This window comes from Porites lutea, chromosome 4, assembly GCF_958299795.1.
Source record: "Porites lutea chromosome 4, jaPorLute2.1, whole genome shotgun sequence".
Taxonomy (NCBI): domain Eukaryota; kingdom Metazoa; phylum Cnidaria; class Anthozoa; order Scleractinia; family Poritidae; genus Porites; species Porites lutea.
In genome coordinates, this window is record NC_133204.1 from 40,973,939 (window position 1) to 40,991,056 (window position 17,118).

Here is a 17,118-nt window from a genome sequence, read left to right on the forward strand (position 1 = left end):
GAACCGAAAACAAGAGATTGTTGTGCACTTCTACGTGTTGTCGAGACTTTGAGAGATTGATGTATTTGAAATATCTTAATTTTGCATGGAAAATCGAGGAAGTTTTCAAATATGTCGATCATCTTGGATTTTTTTCTAATGTTTTTACATTGTAAAAGAGCATGAGAAATAAAATGAATTCTATTAGCATTTCAAACGCTTTGATACTTAGCGTTGGATTTTGGCGCTAAAAATAAGCTGCAATATAATGAGTGACTGCCAGACTTGATAGATTTGATAAAAAAGACAAGGATTAATAAACGCTAAAAAGTTTTATCGACATGCACATTTCCGTCTGTTCTAATTGTGAAATGTTTTACCAGCATCATAGTACTGAGGGAATGTCTTTGAAGAACAGAAGGAAATTGCTTCTGGTCTTTAAGCTTTCAGTATTGACATTATTTGGGTGAAGCTATTAACCCTGGTCCAGTTGTGGCCGATATTGTCCTGGATTATTCACCGACAACACATCCTAATAAGCTCGGGTCACTGTCCAAAATTTGCTATTACATTGAACGTTTATAGTTATGTTTCATTAGAATCAGCCGCACAACTGATAAAGGTGTAGCTTTATTAAAACTAATCGGCTGTTTTGTGTTTTGTTGTTAATAAGAAGTTTATTGGAATAAAACACATTTTCTGCCCAGATTCATAAACGCATCCTATTCACAGTCAGATAGATTAAAATTGTCAGTGTTGATTACAGAAAAAAGCGATCGAAGGACATGTCATAGTGACTCTAGTTCTTCAGTGCTAAAAAGAAACTTACAAGAAAATTGTGCATAGGCTTTTTTTAATTTTTGACTAGTTTTTTTAGTTTTGTTATTGCTGACTGCTGACTTGGAAAAAGTCATTGAGTTCAAGGAAAAAACAGTTCCTCCTCGAAAACTGAAATGCGAGCTTGGGTTCACAACTAAGCAGCTTAATTATCGGGACAATAATGTTTTTGTCTTTTTTGTCAACTGCATGCGGCTAGTCTTATCCACTTCTTGCTCTTAGTAATCTCTACAACTAAATTTATATAGAACCAAAATTAAAGCGCTTAGGTTTAGGGCGAAAGGAGCAAAATGATTATGAATTATACGTAAAAATGACTTGGATGTAAACAAGGCAAAAATTTCAAGCGTTTCTCTAATGTAACTTAATTATATGACTGTACGTCGACCACATGAATCGTTGAAAAAAAGACAAACCCAACAAACAAGATCTTACAAAGTTTCAAAGCATGATAATATTATTAATCTGTATCTATACTTTGAAACTGTTGCTAAACAAAACTTGCACTTGAATATCATATATTTACTTGAAAATTGTGAACGGTTAATGGGTACCCTGTGACTGTACTACCTGAGACACTTGCTAACCGTGAAAGTTGATAAGGTTTTTGTAGCGATAGTCGATCGTTGAGTTTGAAGTAAATATGAAACCTTTACATTATCAACAGTACATTGTTTTATTTGTCATTTTCATCAACCCCGCCTTTCCTGTGATAATGTCAGAACTACGATAATAGAAACTGAAATCGCCGGACATTAATTTTAGCTTACCTTAGTAATGAACAGGTAATCACATTAGTGAGGAAGATATTATTTAACATGACAGTGAGATGGCTTCGTGAGGCAAACAAACGTTTATAAGCGCTTGTGCCTATGAAGAGGTTAAGGCGTTGACTAAAGGAACTCCACAACGCAACTTCAAGATAACATACTGCCTATAGAACGCCGGATTAAGGTAACAGCCGGGAAGTTAAACATAGGGGCTCGTCTCATTGTTTGGATGTGCTCAACTTTACTGATGATTCTTTTTTGTCATTTCACTGCGATTTTCTTGTCGATCCATAGTCATTGTTAATGGGACGCGAGCGACGAAATATTTTTGATTTCCCCCAGGGATTTTCCGAATTAAACTGAATCGATGTCAATCTAATTGTAGCAAGGTTCTCTTTCATTTCCTCGCATGATATGCATCGTGAGTATAGGCTACCAAACTTTTCAAACTTTTTTTTTGTGCAGTCTTTGTAAATCAACCGTATCATCTTCATGTCCTCGTTTTAAGGAACTTGAAAGAAAAAGATAGAACCTTGGACGAAAGGGCAATTCTTGCAGCTACACCTCAGTTTAAGACTGAGCAGCATTATTAGCGCGTTTTCCTTAGTTGCGGAATATTCCAGTTTCGTAATGCGATTGCTAACAGGGTACGCCGTATCGATGTTCATCGTGACGAGGTAAAATGAAAGGTAACCCAGGTCTAAAAATTGGACCAAAAAGTTGCGCATTTAGAATAAAGCAATTTGTTGATCGTGCGTTAGATAAGAAATCATGATGAAGAAGCAACTGGCTGCGGGCAAGCATAAACTCATACATTTGAAGGTCTTGAAACTACACTTTTGATGTTGTGAATTTCTGGCTTACGTCGTTCATGCGTATTTTTTAGTGTACAGTCAGCTCAGAATACTTTTTCTTCAAAACAACAGCGATTCTAACTGGCAGATGTTTTCTGGTTTTCCGAATGCTTATTGCAGAAAGAACGTAGAGCTGAATTACAACCTTACTGCAGGTCACAATTTCTTTCAAGTTATTCGTGATTTCTTTCAAGTTTATTCGTGTTGGCTGCCGCTTATGTTCTCGATATGACTTATAACACTTCTCTTCGATCTATATGGCGCTCAGTTCCTTCGACACGTTCAATTTGCTTTGCTTATGATCACGCCTGGTTACTAATTCGTAATCTCACGGCCGTAAATTTAAATCGTCACTGATGATTAGAAAAAACTTTCGGACGAAACTGTTGCACGTTGGTGCATCATTTCAATGTATGTCGTGGTAAACTAAAGAAACTGAAGCATCTCTTATGCATGGGAATTGTAAACACGCTGCCACCTGCAAAAGAATTGAAATAGTCAACGCTGACTTTGGCGATTCTCACATATACAGTTATGCTTTGGAAAGTTGCGGTCAGGGCGATTTTGTTGCAAAAATAACCTCAAAACTGAAATCAATTCAACATGGCAGAACGCAGAAAGTTTCAAAGCAAAAAACGGTGGGATTCTTGTTATTTTGGAGAAAATTGAAAACTCTGCAGTTTTATTTGTTAGAAGAGATTTGGAATTAAATAAAAGAAAGTGCCATGTTATGAATTTAATTTAAAGTGATAGAATTTAATCGTTGAGAAACATAGCCAAATTTAGTACATGCAGTCTGAATTAAAAAATCTTGGCATATTACGTTTCGTGTAGTCCTTCTACAATATTTCTTTCATGTTCTTAATATTTACTTTTGAAAACATGATGGACCGCCTCAATGTTTGCTTTTTTTTTATTTCAAACGATAATGCGCGCGCCGTTCACACAGTGTATATTAACTTAATAATTACAAAACAACGATGGGTATACATCAAATCACAATATTGTAATAACAGTGTAGAAAGATAAGTTAGACGCGTATTAGTCATACTTTCAAACACACAACCATTTAATTAAAATATGCCTTTTTCTATTTGTGCCATGCCGTTCTAGACAATCTTTTTAAGCTCAAAGTAAAAAAAAAGAACCAAATAGAAAATTAAAATAAACATCGACGATTATGATAACGTCTGCGCGAATTCATTAGAATTTTTTCTTTTTCACCTTTCAAAAAAAATTAGTGCAAAAATCTTAAGTTAGGGAGGTTATATCGAACCGCACGGACAGCTGGAAAGTATTTTTTGCATTGACGTCTAAACATAATTTTTCATAATCGTAAAAAGGACAGCACTTCATTCTCTACACAGATAGGGAAGGATAATAGTGGGTGTACACTTTAAAAATGACATGGTTTTAATTTTTTCCCTTTTCAAATCATATCTCACTTTATGTTACTGAAGTGCTATGGGCAATTTACTTTTCGATTTCCTACGTTATTTCCATGTGTCAATCATTCAGTTTTAAAAAGTCAATGGACTGATATATTTCTTTTATCCTTACTTTTTATTTCGTTTTCAATATGTGACGTTGTTTTTTCATGACTCTATTGATGCGAAAGTCGTATGGTTTGACCTTTTCTTTTGCAATCCTACTTTTCTGATAATTCATGCTGGGCGATATATTTTAAAAGGGAAAGGTAAAGGGAAAGGTTCGTAATCGGATTGCCAGTGCTCGGAATTTTTTTGAACGGGATGAGATTGCCAGCTCATAGCTAGCGTTAAACATACACTCGAAAACTGCAAAAACTGGACAGAAAAATGGAAAATGCCAAGAAATTGTAAACAGAGAATATCAAGTTTTTTATTAACTGAAATAATCCCCTCAAAAGAGAATAGAGTTGGCCTTGTAATTTTTTTTTTTTTTGCATTCGTAAAATCAGATTTTAGTTTTTTAAGTGCGGTTTCTAGATTTCCCTCAAAACTTGCTATTAAACACAGATATGACATTTGGGTCCACTTAAAAGTGAAATTCTTTCTTGGAGGTCGCTCGCCTTCGTGGATTGAATATTCAAAACCCGAACTAAAGATCCAATTTGAGGTTTCCCAGTTAAGACTGCTTGTTATGACTTTTTTCTTTTCCAAGAATTAAGCTTTTATTTGGGGTTGCAGTGGAGGCAGAGCTTCTTAAGGCGAGGCAAGTTTACATACACGCTACTCCCTAATATCATAAATATGAATTTTAGTGACGTTCTTATCCTTCGTCCGAACACTTCTTTCTCATTTGTTCATAGCACACTCTTAGTTTTTATTTAGTACAAAAGACTGAGAAAAGGGTGGCCATGTATAAAGTCTACGTAGTCTTTAAAGTAAATTAAAGACTGTTATCGTCAACAAGTTTTCTTGTAAGTTTGCAGACGATTTAAAACTCAATGTTGCGTCGTACGTTTGCGCACACGAGAGTAATATTTATCCTTTTATGTAATCTTATTTACTGAAAACAGATATATCCGTTTACAGTCGTTTTGCACGAAACCTGTAAACGGCCTCGTGTACAGTTGTGGATATGATCTTCACGTGATAGAATATCAAAGGCCTCTGCTGTTGCCCACGTTGCGGATCGTCTCACATCACGGCGTTAATATTTGATGATCAAGAGAGTGTTTTAGCTTTTAAATTAGTTTGTTGTTGGTTCTCTCATTTTCCCCAAAAGGTCCTGGTACTCCGTTTTTCCCCTCTCCTAAAAAATAAAAAATATCCAAATTCCAAGTCGACCAGGAAAGGTAGACGAAGAACACTTAATTTGCATCAGTGCTACCTCTCTAAATCGTTGTTTATTCAATTCAATTTTTTTTTCCATTCCAGGCATGATGAGAGCATTTGGGCTGAGTCTGTTGTTAATTATTGCTACCAGTCTGTTAGTGACCACTGTCTCTGATGTTAAAGGCATTTTTAACTCAGCTCACAGAAGGGCGATCAGAAGATACAGTGGACGAAGTCAAATACAGGGTGGAAAATTGTTTAATTCAGATCCATCCAGGAGTCGAGCAAGAGTTTACCAGGTGATTTAATTCGCAAGAAAGATACAAAAACGAACAAAATTAATTAAACAATTAATTAATCAATTGATTGAATAATTAAAAGTAATATGTAGCCTCTAATCAACAGACCATGTTCGCTCTGCACTCAGACTTTTCTAAATAAGAATGAATCATACAATATATTTAATTCCCCGGGTGCATTTCCTCACATTGGGTAGTTTTCTATTAGTACCGTAGTTCCAAATGTTTCAATTTTGCTTAAGTTCGTGACACAGCTTCTTCGTAACACCCACGGCGGTAGCTCGGTAGCAGGTCGCTTTCCTCCATCCCACAATGCCCTGCGCGCCACTTAGCTGGGAGAAGACTGCCGACTGGTAAGGTTCCTTCAAGTTAAATATGGGCGGGAGAGTAGCTATACATGAAGAAAGTGCTCAACATACTGAAACCGTATGTTGCAATAAACAGTTATCATATTTCATTGCTGTGTAAAAAAAGAAAGCTGTAAATGATGTTTATGTCAACGGGTTGTGGGATTACCGTATTATTCGATTAACCGCCCTGGGCGCTTATAAAATTTTTGGACCTTGAGAGTGGGCGCTTATTCGAGGGTGGACGCTTATTAAATTTTCACCATTCTCACCAACCGTAGTAGTATATTTTGCAACAAAACAGTAAATGCTAATAACAAAAAGCGAAGGTGTAACAAAGCAAGGTTTTTGTACTATACCCTGTTGAAAACTCCGTCTTCGGGAGGGTCTCTTATTATCTCTCACTGGAGTTTTTGTGGGAGGGAGTGGGCTGGGGTGGGCGCTTATTCGAGGCTGGGCGCTTACTAACTTTTTCTGCCTTTAGGATAGACGCTTATTCGAGGTGGGCGCTAATTCGAGGTTGGGCGCTTATTCGAATAAATACGGTAGTCTCGGGTTGACGTCCTAGCCTTGCAAAATGATGCTAAAATAAATTGATCAGTGAAAACGCCGTTGCATAGCCTAAGTATGGGAGTAGTACTCTCCGAGTTATGGGCTCCTGTCGAGAAGACAAGCGCGAGACAGATGATAGTCATCCAGTGCCCAGGGCACTGTTCCTCGATAGATGTTAAGTTTAACCCAGGATTAAGCCAACTTTTAACCAAGGTTTTCTTGTCTAAGAACATGCAACTCGAGCTTACAAAATACTGCCTTCCATACCAGATACGGCAAAGATGACACAAAATGTTAATCTAAGCAATACAAAGGAAGGAAAAAATCAAAAAACGGAACAAAATTTTAATCCTGGATTTGCGCTGACCGGCCTTTCCGGGACCCGGCCCAGCATTCTCACAACAGTGTTCCTTTTTTCTTTCCAGAAATTACAGCAACGTCGAGATTTTGACTGAAAATGGAAAGGCTGTTCGTCTCATGCAGTCTTCTTGACGATCTTGTCGTTAGATCGTGAATCAGACAAACACAGTTAAAGGGAATTTAAAAGTTAAAAAATAAAGTAAAATAAAGCAAAGTTATTTGTCGGTTTGTCTCTTTCTTGTCAAAATGGTTGATGTCGCTAGTATTAACGTAAGTGGCATTGTACCTTTGCTGTAGTTATGGATCAGAAGTTAAAATCAAATAATAACAAAGAAAGATAGTTTCCATGAAAACCAGTCAAATAAAACTGAATAATCGATGTTTTGAAACTATCCTTTTCATTTGAAAGACTGTCTCCAAATATCTTGATTTTGATTGGTTCTTTATTGTAAAAAAACAAAAAAACACTGTAAAAAAATTGAAGAAGATACCTAAATTTTTTCGATTGTTATTAAAAAAATCAGAATCTTCACTATCATAACTGTACACTTGAATTCGATTCAGTCTTTTGAAGGGGGTTAAAGCACGTTAAAACTTAATTAACGCTCAGTACTTGCTGAGACTGTCTTTGCTTATGGCCTGTAGAGCTAGAGATTTAAGGTACGTTAAAGCGGGCAACAAAAACGATTAACGTATTAACTTGTTTTGCAACATTGCTGCAAAACGAGTTGGAAAGCGATGCTGCACGTTTTTTTTTTATCCTGGAATCGAACCTGTCTTGCAACAAATCAGGTTGTTGAAACCTTTTGTTGCAAGACAGGTTTGAACGCGGGTGGTAAAACGCGCAACATCGCTTACAACTCGTTTTGCAGCGATGTTGCAAGACAAGTCATTTGCACGTTTTTATTGCCCGTTTCACCGTACACCTGTAGCTTTAGTTGTCGATGACGAATACTGGTTATCAATAAACCCTGGTGGGGAAGTAACTCCCCCAAAATACCTCTACGGGTATGTTCCTCCCAAAGGTTAGTAACTACGATTCAGACCGCTTCAGCTCGTTTCCTAAACCGGGATATAATATTTCTAAAGTGCGAAAGCTTTAGAACGGGCCCATTTTTTAAAATGAGTATTTAGATATTTTCCCTTCGTTTTTCTAGCGTTAAGTTTACAATATGCCTCGGAGCTCGTTTTCATGAGAACGTTAACGTTTTTACCCTTGGTTATTGGGGAGATATTTTCGTCCACAATTGCCCCGTTCTCGTTCACAAATCGTTTACGACTGTTCATGTGAATACAAAGGTAATAAAATAAACCAAATTGTTGACGCTTAATTAGTAATTCAACAAGAAAGGGTACCTGGTTTAGGAGAATAAGGCAATGACACGGAGTCGTTCAAAAGTGAACCATGAAATCTTGGTTTGGTTTTAAACAATGCTGATTTTCCGAAGATTTCCGAAGGTGTTACGAATATTTTCCGAGCGTTGTTTTAAAGTATCTGGTCACACTAGAAGATTTCCATATAGAAACATGACCTCATGAATCCGAGAAGGACGAAGCTCAGGGGATTCAAATGATACGGTCTAACTCCCTACAAATTGACATGTGATCAACATGGATTATGCTCTTTAGAGGGTTCAAAATGTCGGGATAGAATTGATATATCTTTCGAAATAAAAGTTTTAATGGTGGAGGAGTATAATTATTGCTCTTTTTTGCCAATCCTGCACAGCCTACACGAATTCTGAAATAAGAAAGCAAGCAAAATAAGATCATCTAGTGAGAAAAATCATTAAAACGTTTTGAAGTTTATACGATATATTTAAAAATGAATTTTTTAGCTTTGTACCACTTTTTATGTAACTATGGTGCGTCCTAAATTGTTCCAACCTATTCGCTGTGTATAATGTTTCCAGTTGTATCTTAATATTGACATGAAAGCATGATTTTCTGTCTTCAGCGGACACTGACTCTTTTTATTCAAGGACCTTATCCGTAAGTCTTTTGAACATGACTTAACGCTCATTTATTCTCTTCGAGTACATACAAGTGGAAGCTGTCACCCGTTGTAACTTGTCAGCGTTGAATGAAGCCACCCCGAAAAGCACACAAAGACCTGCTGTCATGCATTTAAGTCATTATTTACTCGGCTTGCCTCTTGTAAAAACTACTATTCGGTGGCTAAAAGGAAATAATTTTTGTCCAAAACAGAAAATGATAAATTACAAAAATATTGAAATTTGATTTTGGCATAAACTTGAATTAACGCCGGAGAAATATAGTTGTAGCGGTAGCAGTAAACGAGACACTCCAGACGAAGTCGGTTTGATGTGGTTATCAAAGCATAACGACAGCATTTACAGTTAGTTTCTATGAGAATATCTGTTGAGAAATCGTTCTTCTACCAAGTGACTTCAACAAAGAGCCATAAGGTCATTGAGGCCAAACTACCAAACACCTCATGCGCATGCGTCAGTAGTTTAGGGGTAAATAACGGAATACGCCAGGAATGTTAATGATTAGATAGTCCTCTCTCATTCTATCATCATCCGTGTTTTTGAAATAAGTCATTACAGCCTAATTTATCACTGAAATCCGAAGGAATTGGGATCTTCGCAAGGCCGTAAGTAAGATATTTTTCCCTTCATTTATTCTAAATTTTTTTGCGCACGGGAAAGAGATCTCCTTTTTGTTGTTGTTCACGGTTGTTGACGAGGGTGCTTGTTGCATAACGAAGCGCTATTTTTCATTTCCAGTTTTGATTTTAACGCTCAGTGAACCTACATTGTCTTCTTGTTAGGTTTTAAAGCATGAAACTGAAATTGCGATGTTCAAATCAATAACAATTAACATAAACAATTTGAAAACCAAAAATATTTTGTCTTAACACGATTTAGACTCAACAGCCGTGATAACCAACACATTCCAAACCGTGCTAATCAAAATTTAACTTCACTTTACACTCAAACAACCCTACTATGGCGGTTTATTTTGCCTTAAGTCGGAACAAGTCAGTATAACTAACCATTAATGAATGTTCACACGCCAATTTATCATTACTATTTCAATTTCTAAGGTGGATTGTTTTATTTGATTTTTTTTTTTTATCATTCCGGGGTGGCTAAGCAACGATTTTGAATGCTCTCCGAATAGTTTCCAAGAAAACGAAACTTACCGTTTGATGATGATACAATTAAAGATCATCTTCTGTCACAGATCTTTAATCAGATTGATCTTTTAGTGAAGTACATATACACCTGTTAAGTCTCTCTATGGGCATTTGCTACGGTCCTCGACGGTCGTTCTTGATGAAACGACCATGCATCTTAAAGCTTAGAGCGACGATGGCATTGCCATTGCGATCAAGTTTCACAATGTTTGTCCTGGGATTACGACGCAGAGATCTGCCAAAAAGTTTGCTGCACGATGAGATTGCTGGTTATAATTTCTTGATATTCTCGTTTCCGTCGTCGTCGTGGTTGTTCAAGCTCTTTAGTAGCGTAATCATGCGAAACAATCCTTGTTATTCGAAGATTTCGTCAAAAAACCGACGATTTGATGAAAAAGGCGCGTCAAAAAACGACGTCCGCAGGTACCTATAGAGAGGCTCCATATTAGGATCCCAAATTGTGGTTAAAGACGAATAACCGTACAGTTAACAAATTTTCTTGCAACAATCGCTTCTAAAACGATTGTAAAAGTTTAAATGCTAAGTTTTCTTTTGCAATTTAGGTGTTTTACTAAAACTCTAAAACATACCAGTTTTCTCTAATTGTAAACTGGTCGGCCGCCCTTTGGAGATTTAACGCATGGTTACCCCTTAACAAATAAAACACAAAGACAGAAAGTTAGAGTCTGGTACCAGTTGAATTCTCCACCGATTCTCTCCTTTCTTTGCTCAGTGCTGCCATGCACTAAGACGCCTCGTGCTTGTGGATCGATTGTTCGCCATTTTACGCCACGAAAAGTGTCGATAAGGGGTATGACCTCACTCAAGACCTGATCAACCCATTGTCGACGTTTCTGACCTTTCTATTGATATCTAAAGATGATTTCAAGCCAACATAATCTTGAATTGTGTTTTTGTTTTCTGCTGTAGTTTTCAAGCGATGAAGGGCGAGAAAGTTTTCTGTTGCGCGCTGTTACTGTCCGCGTGCTTCGCATTTTCAAGCGGTCAAAGTAAGTAAAGGAATAAAAGTTTTGATTTGGTGTCGTATTCATCAGTTTAACTAGTCTGTGTGATAGTGTTACCTTAGATTGAAAGTTACTTATTATCAGAAAATGCAGATGAAAATCAATATATATGCAAATAAGGAGAGCAAGGTATGATTTGATCAGTCGTACAAAGCCAGCTACAAAGGATGACCTGTAGATTTTTTATCCAGCGGTTTGACCTAACAGTGTTGGCTTTTTTCTTTTCGTGTTGTTGCCTCGTTATACGGATATGAGCAATTTTAAGTGGGTCCCATAACTGACTTACACAAATATTCAATGACATGCAAATTTCGGGAAAAAGTAATAATAAGTTAAATGTGGAAACGATCATAAAGCAAAATATCTCCCCTTTAAGGATTTACATGAATTGCTTTGAAAATCCAGTCCGTTCACCAGCTCAGAGTTCCTGGCCAAAGCTCCGGTTCATTGAAATATTTTTCCGATAACATTTAGCATTGTATACACGAACTAGAAGACCTGCTTTTAGATGAAAAGTCTAAGCCGTGAAGTTAGTTCCTTATAGGTATCTAGGATTGGCGGAAATAAAAATTCTTGTGCACCCAGTACACAACGGACGACAAACACACTGAATACCAAAAGTTATCTTACCGACAAACAGTAATTAAATATTGCAACAAGTCTTGCACTTTATTTTTAGTTTGTATTGCAGTATGGGATTGTTTATATCTTTCTCAGTATTTTCCCATAATAATTTATTGATTCGATAACAGACAAGTCGCAACGTGTCTATTAAGTCGGTGTCCCATTGCCATGTTTGTCATTTTTATAATTGTGTCCGCATGCAGAAGCCATCATAAAAGGTATTTACAATGTATCCTTGCCTTTAGTAAATAAGGAAATGCAACCCCACGCCCCTACCAGAAAAAAGAAAATTATTAGACGATTACGTTATATGAATTAATTAAAATGAGCAATTTTTTTATCTGAATTTTTATCTCCAACACCGAATCAGCTACGGCTACGACACCTGCTCCAACACCAACGCAGCCAGCTACCACCGCCAACCCTGCAAATGTGACCAATGTTACCAACCCGGATACTTTACAATGTAGGTTTACGAAAACTATTTAATAACTGCTATTTAATAACGAATAGATAACTAAAAAATAAATAGGTAAATAAGTAAACTAGTAATAACCAAAGGTTACGGAGTGTGGGCGACAAAGATCGAAGGTCGAAACGCTTTTGCTCAAACCATAGTTAGTAGAGGGGACTGCTAACCATGCTCAAACTCTGTGCTTTGCGTAAGTTTCCCCGTGATAGACGGTCAAAACACGAGTGATCAGATAGCGAAAGATAGAAGGTCCAAACGCGAGTAATCAAATTGCGTCCTGTACATTCCATTCATTCTTAGAGGAAGTCCAAACGAAGGCTGGCTAAATACTTGCGACGCATGCGTAATAACAACCTGGAAATTAAGATTGCGTGCTCCTCTTGTCGCCTGCAATAGATAAATAAATATCGTTTGTTCCTCTTTCTTGCAGAAGGTATACTGAAATTAACAAGTGGTGGGGCTGCAATGCTAATTCACTGAAAGAATTAGAGGATATTACATGGCGGCGCGGAGATGTTGTATTGAAGGTGTTGAAAAATATTGCGAACGAGTGAAATATTTTTTCAACACGAGAAGAGAAATTTCGTATCTCCAAGCGACCATGTAATGTTCTATTTATTATATAAACACACATAAAATATCAAACCACTTTACTTAAATAGTTTTTTGGTCTGAAAGGTGCGGTTTATTATGAAGTCATAACAACGGTGATATTTTCACATGTGAAGATAACAGGTTTCTTTTAACATGTGAAGATATCAAGTTTTCGCGCGAAAGCTCACTTGGTATTTCATTGGTGTTTATATAATAAATAGAACTCTTTAGCTTTTAAGCTTTGTTTTCCCAATGAAGGACCCTGGGGAATTTGTCTCTTTGACTTTTCATAAATTCTTCAAGGCGAAATTTAAAAGAAACATTTCTCTATAGTATTATCACCTGACCTGCATTGGAAAAACAAAACATACATCTAAAGAGGTCTTAATAACAATTCTGCGATGCCAGTTTGTCAGGTCACGTTGTTCCTTTCGATCTATTAATTACAGGTAATTTTCTGATTACAATACTACTAATAATACATACAGTAATCACTAACAACTTAACTAAACGACGAACGGGTTGCATTAGGTATATTCAAGAGATGGGAACAAAAATTGCAAGAAGAAACTTAAAAATATCCATTGTTGATTTCTGTCCAATGGCCTTTTTTTGAACCAATTAAGGCTGAATTCTTGGTAGGATTTTTAGAAGCCAGGTCATAGCCTCTGCTGAGATAAAAGGAGTCAATTCTTTATTATTTCAATGTTTTAGGCTCTGTCTACAACTTGACATTGAAGCTTACGAATGCTACCTACACTGACGATTTAGCAAATCCACACTCAGCTAAGTTCATCAAGCTTAGAACGGATTTTGAAGTTGGAGTAAGTATACTCTAAAGTTATTGACAGATCTGTACTAATGAGCTTTAGGGAAAAAAATACAAAAATACCTGAAAAATTCAAGAGAACAGCTAGAAAAATCATTTTGTTGTCCCAGGTAGAAATACATGCCATTGCGTTATGTATGTTTTAAAGTTTACGTTTTTTAAAAGTCAACTGTGTGGCTCCTTAAAGTACAATCTCACTGATTTTTATCCATTGTAATTAGATTATGCAAGTGTATGATGGATACAAGCCATTCGTAGGTGTTACTACCCTAAGATTCAGGTAGCTATGTTGGTTCACTAAATTTGATAACATTAGCCTGAGAAAACAGCAGGTGTTTCTCGACGTCATCACTGGTTTCCCTTCGAAATGACATCCGAAGTACCTGGGCGCAGAAAATTTCATACTGAAAGCGTGCCACTACCCAGATCTGGGTAGTGCTTCTGATTGAATTAAATTTCCCCTGCGGCACGATCAATCAGGAGCACTACCATCAATATGCAATTCTGAACTCATTCATCAGACGTCATTTCGCAGGGAAACCACTGATGGCATCGCGAAACTGTCGGCTGTTTTCTCAAGCTATGATAACATTGTCCTTTTTTATGATAGGCTGATTTAGCAACAGAACGGGAACGTCATTTGACGACAGGAAAGCGCGCGGTAAGGACTAAACTCGACTTCCGGTGCCCAATTTGCTGCTGTGCCTTTGGTCGAGCCAGTTATTTGATTTGCGCGCGCCGTCGCCAACTGACGTTCCCGTGCTGTTGCTAAATCAGCCTATTGAGACTTCTCGGAGACCTTATTTTAAAGTCTTTTTAAATATATAAATTAATTAATTAATAGAGTAAAGAATAGAAAACGATTCGTTTGCGATCGAGAATATCCTTTAATACACATAATACATTCGGGAAAACCGAGGATCGATCAAGTTTTTTCGTAAGAGAACACGTCTCCTATTTACCGTACTTACTTTTTCAACCTTGAGTCTTGCAAGTATTTATTTAAACCTTTTCTTTTCGGAAATAGCAAAGCACCAGACGGCAAGTCCATCGTGCACTTCTGTGTGGAGTTCACGACCAATGGAACTCATCTTCCAAACTTGACAAAGGCCATAACGTTGGGTAAACTTGGCAAGCTAACCCCTGTGTCAGTCGCTCCAAAACTTGAACAAGCAGGTTTGAAATCTCTTAAGCTATAACATTTCTTGACACTGTGTTATTTAAAGGTGGAAAATAAAAATGTTGCGCCAGTTACTATTACTTTCGAATCAAAAATGAGGAGGAAGGGCAACTTATTTAAAACTGTTACTGCTGATGTGCTAAAAAGAACCATTACAAACACTTCTTTAGTTTTAGATTCTACTAGAAATTGCGAACTCCTTTTATATCTATGTAATAGGATTATGCTGAGGAGTGTTAACTGCATTCCGTTTTTGCAGCTTGTTACAAGGAGCCTGCTCCACCTGTGTGCCCGATACCCTGCCCATCAGCCTGTGCACCTTCTTGCTATGACACGTGTTGCCAGCAGGGTTATCCAATGGGCTATCAACAGCCTTATTACATGCCTCCTCCACCTCCAGTTCCAGTTCCAGTCCCAGTCGCAGGAACCTGCCCTAACTCCTGCCCGAACACTTGTGCACCTGTTGGATGCACCCCAGCCTGCTGCAACACGGTATACAACCCCGCACCTTATCAATACGGTAAACGTCACCACGCCCCAAGACCAGTGAAGGGATCAAAGAAACACCACATCTTCCACAAACTTCACAGGAATAATTGAAAAAAAAGTGAACAGAAATGAATAGGGGAGAAGAAGAAGAAAACGAACGTTGTAGTCTGTTTTTAAGTTTTGCTTCCATATGAAATACAATGACTGAATTGCGCGAAATGTCTTCCAAGAGACTTGTCGCACATAAGCCCTAAGAGTGCTAACTTGGAAGGCATCTTTAACAATCACAGCGCATGTTGATGTAGTTCGGTCAGGCTGAAAGGGAATTTCCATGCAATTGATAACGTTTGCCGTCTTGAACTAATTATCAGTTAATCCTTCAATTAGCATGAATCTAGAAAAAATCTGGAGCCTAAAAGAACGGAAAACACACAGCCCTCTAATTCTGTGAATTATTGCCACTGTGAATATGTAGCCATTACTTCCAATGGTCTTGAAACTGTCAGGTCTATAGACTAAAGCATAGCACTAGTTTTCATACTTGGCTAGCCTATTTTTACAAGTTTTAGTAGCTGAAAATTAGTGAATGCGATCTTCCTCTTTATTTGTCGGGCAATAATTTTATGGAGAGTTTTCATGGGGTTACTTCTACTTTAAGTATTGTAAATATGAACTGGATAACTAAATCAAAGATTGAGATTAAATTATATTTCAAAAAGTACCGCCAACTGATTTACCTCGTTTATCATGTCAAGAACAACCAATCAGAGGGAAGCACGAAACAAATCTAATGCAATAAAACAAATAACACAAGTATGTCTAATAATAAACTCCAAATAGATCTTCTTAATAAGCCTTTACTTTACGTTTCGCCCGTCTCGGCCTTCTTCAGGAGTACATCACAACTGAGATGTGTGACAACGGTACAATAAACATTGGGACAAGAATTTTCAGAAGACGAGAAACTCGTCTCCCTCCGTTTAGCCCTAAACAAACGTTTTTACTGCCACACAGCTGGCATGTGAGGGTTTATCCACCAAGAAGAGGTAACACCATCAAGATATACAGTGTGCTTGTTCTTCGCTCGAGAAGAGGCTGTTAATGGCATTCCCAAGATTTCGGTGGGCTTTACTATCCTCGCCAAAGCTCTTGACGCTGCCCAGCCAGCAATCCCTGTTAGACTTCTGGCTACTTCGTCTTTTTTCTGGGTCCATGGAATCCCAGTCGAGGCTGCCGTTGCTCCAGGCACAACTTCTCTCAGCAAGAGAGAGGCAGAGTTAACTTTTCGGCCATTTTTCTATCTGATTATCACTGGTGCAGATATCCTCGATCCCAGATAGGTGCATATTTAACCTAAGATCCGGCCTAAATAGATCCTGATCTCAGGTAAGCATGGCCAGTAATCTCGCACATCAAACCTTCATGGGACTTTTACATTCAGGCTGTCACGCGTGAATGGCCTTAACCGCTGCTTTTTAACAGTGATTTCTAGTGGTCGGATACGTGGTTCAATTTATGGTCAAATGAAAGCTGCTGATCAAAAATACTGCCAAAACGGGCGATGAAATGTCTATGAAACGAGCTTTCAAACACGAGGTTTTGGAGAAAATTAAGAGAAGATGTCAATTCGTTTTGGGAGTTTCAAAATACTTTTGGAGTACAGGATAATAAAGGTTCAGCGTATTTTAAACAATGCCGCAAGGCCTGTTTGCTGCACTTCACCCCGCACTTTAGCCATATTACACCATTGATGTATGAGCTGCATTGGCTTCCGTTAAAGCTGCGCATTCATTTTAAGATTTTGTTATTTGCATTCAAGGCTATCTGTGGCATAGCCCCCACATACATTCAGAACTTAGTTTCTTCGAAATCGCAAAGCGCATGTAACCTCAGATAGTCTGGTGGAATTTTGCTAGCATCGCCAACATTAAGAACTAAGGTCACACAAGGCGATATGTCTTTCCAGTTATAGCATGGAATAC

At 37.6% G+C, this 17,118-nt stretch overlaps 1 protein-coding gene and 1 long non-coding RNA gene across 2 annotated transcripts; both read left to right on the forward strand.

Moving 5' to 3' along the window:
• The first annotated feature begins 1,623 nt into the window (after positions 1-1,623).
• On the forward strand, positions 1,624-6,975 carry LOC140933602 (uncharacterized). The gene is made up of 3 exons (XR_012165069.1): positions 1,624-1,770; positions 5,302-5,498; positions 6,823-6,975. It is a non-coding gene; the product is annotated as an uncharacterized lncRNA (long non-coding RNA).
• Positions 6,976-9,240: 2,265 nt separating this feature from the next.
• LOC140933601 (uncharacterized) lies at positions 9,241-15,864 on the forward strand. Its single transcript, XM_073383209.1, has 7 exons — positions 9,241-9,377; positions 10,854-10,933; positions 11,943-12,038; positions 13,353-13,462; positions 13,689-13,747; positions 14,495-14,643; positions 14,907-15,864. Exons 2-7 carry the CDS (start codon positions 10,864-10,866, stop codon positions 15,245-15,247), a joined length of 825 nt encoding a protein of 274 aa, XP_073239310.1. The 5' UTR covers positions 9,241-9,377; positions 10,854-10,863; the 3' UTR covers positions 15,248-15,864.
• Positions 15,865-17,118: the final 1,254 nt, after the last annotated feature.

Excerpts from the sequence above, each read along its gene's own strand:
- LOC140933601 (XM_073383209.1), top strand. The coding sequence starts at position 10,864 with ATGAAGGGCGAGAAAGTTTTCTGTTGCGCGCTGTTACTGTCCGCGTGC. Across the intron at positions 10,934-11,942 it reads CGCATTTTCAAGCGGTCAAA|CTACGGCTACGACACCTGCT; the intron begins GTAAGTAAAGGA and ends ACACCGAATCAG. Across the intron at positions 12,039-13,352 it reads CAACCCGGATACTTTACAAT|GCTCTGTCTACAACTTGACA; the intron begins GTAGGTTTACGA and ends TCAATGTTTTAG.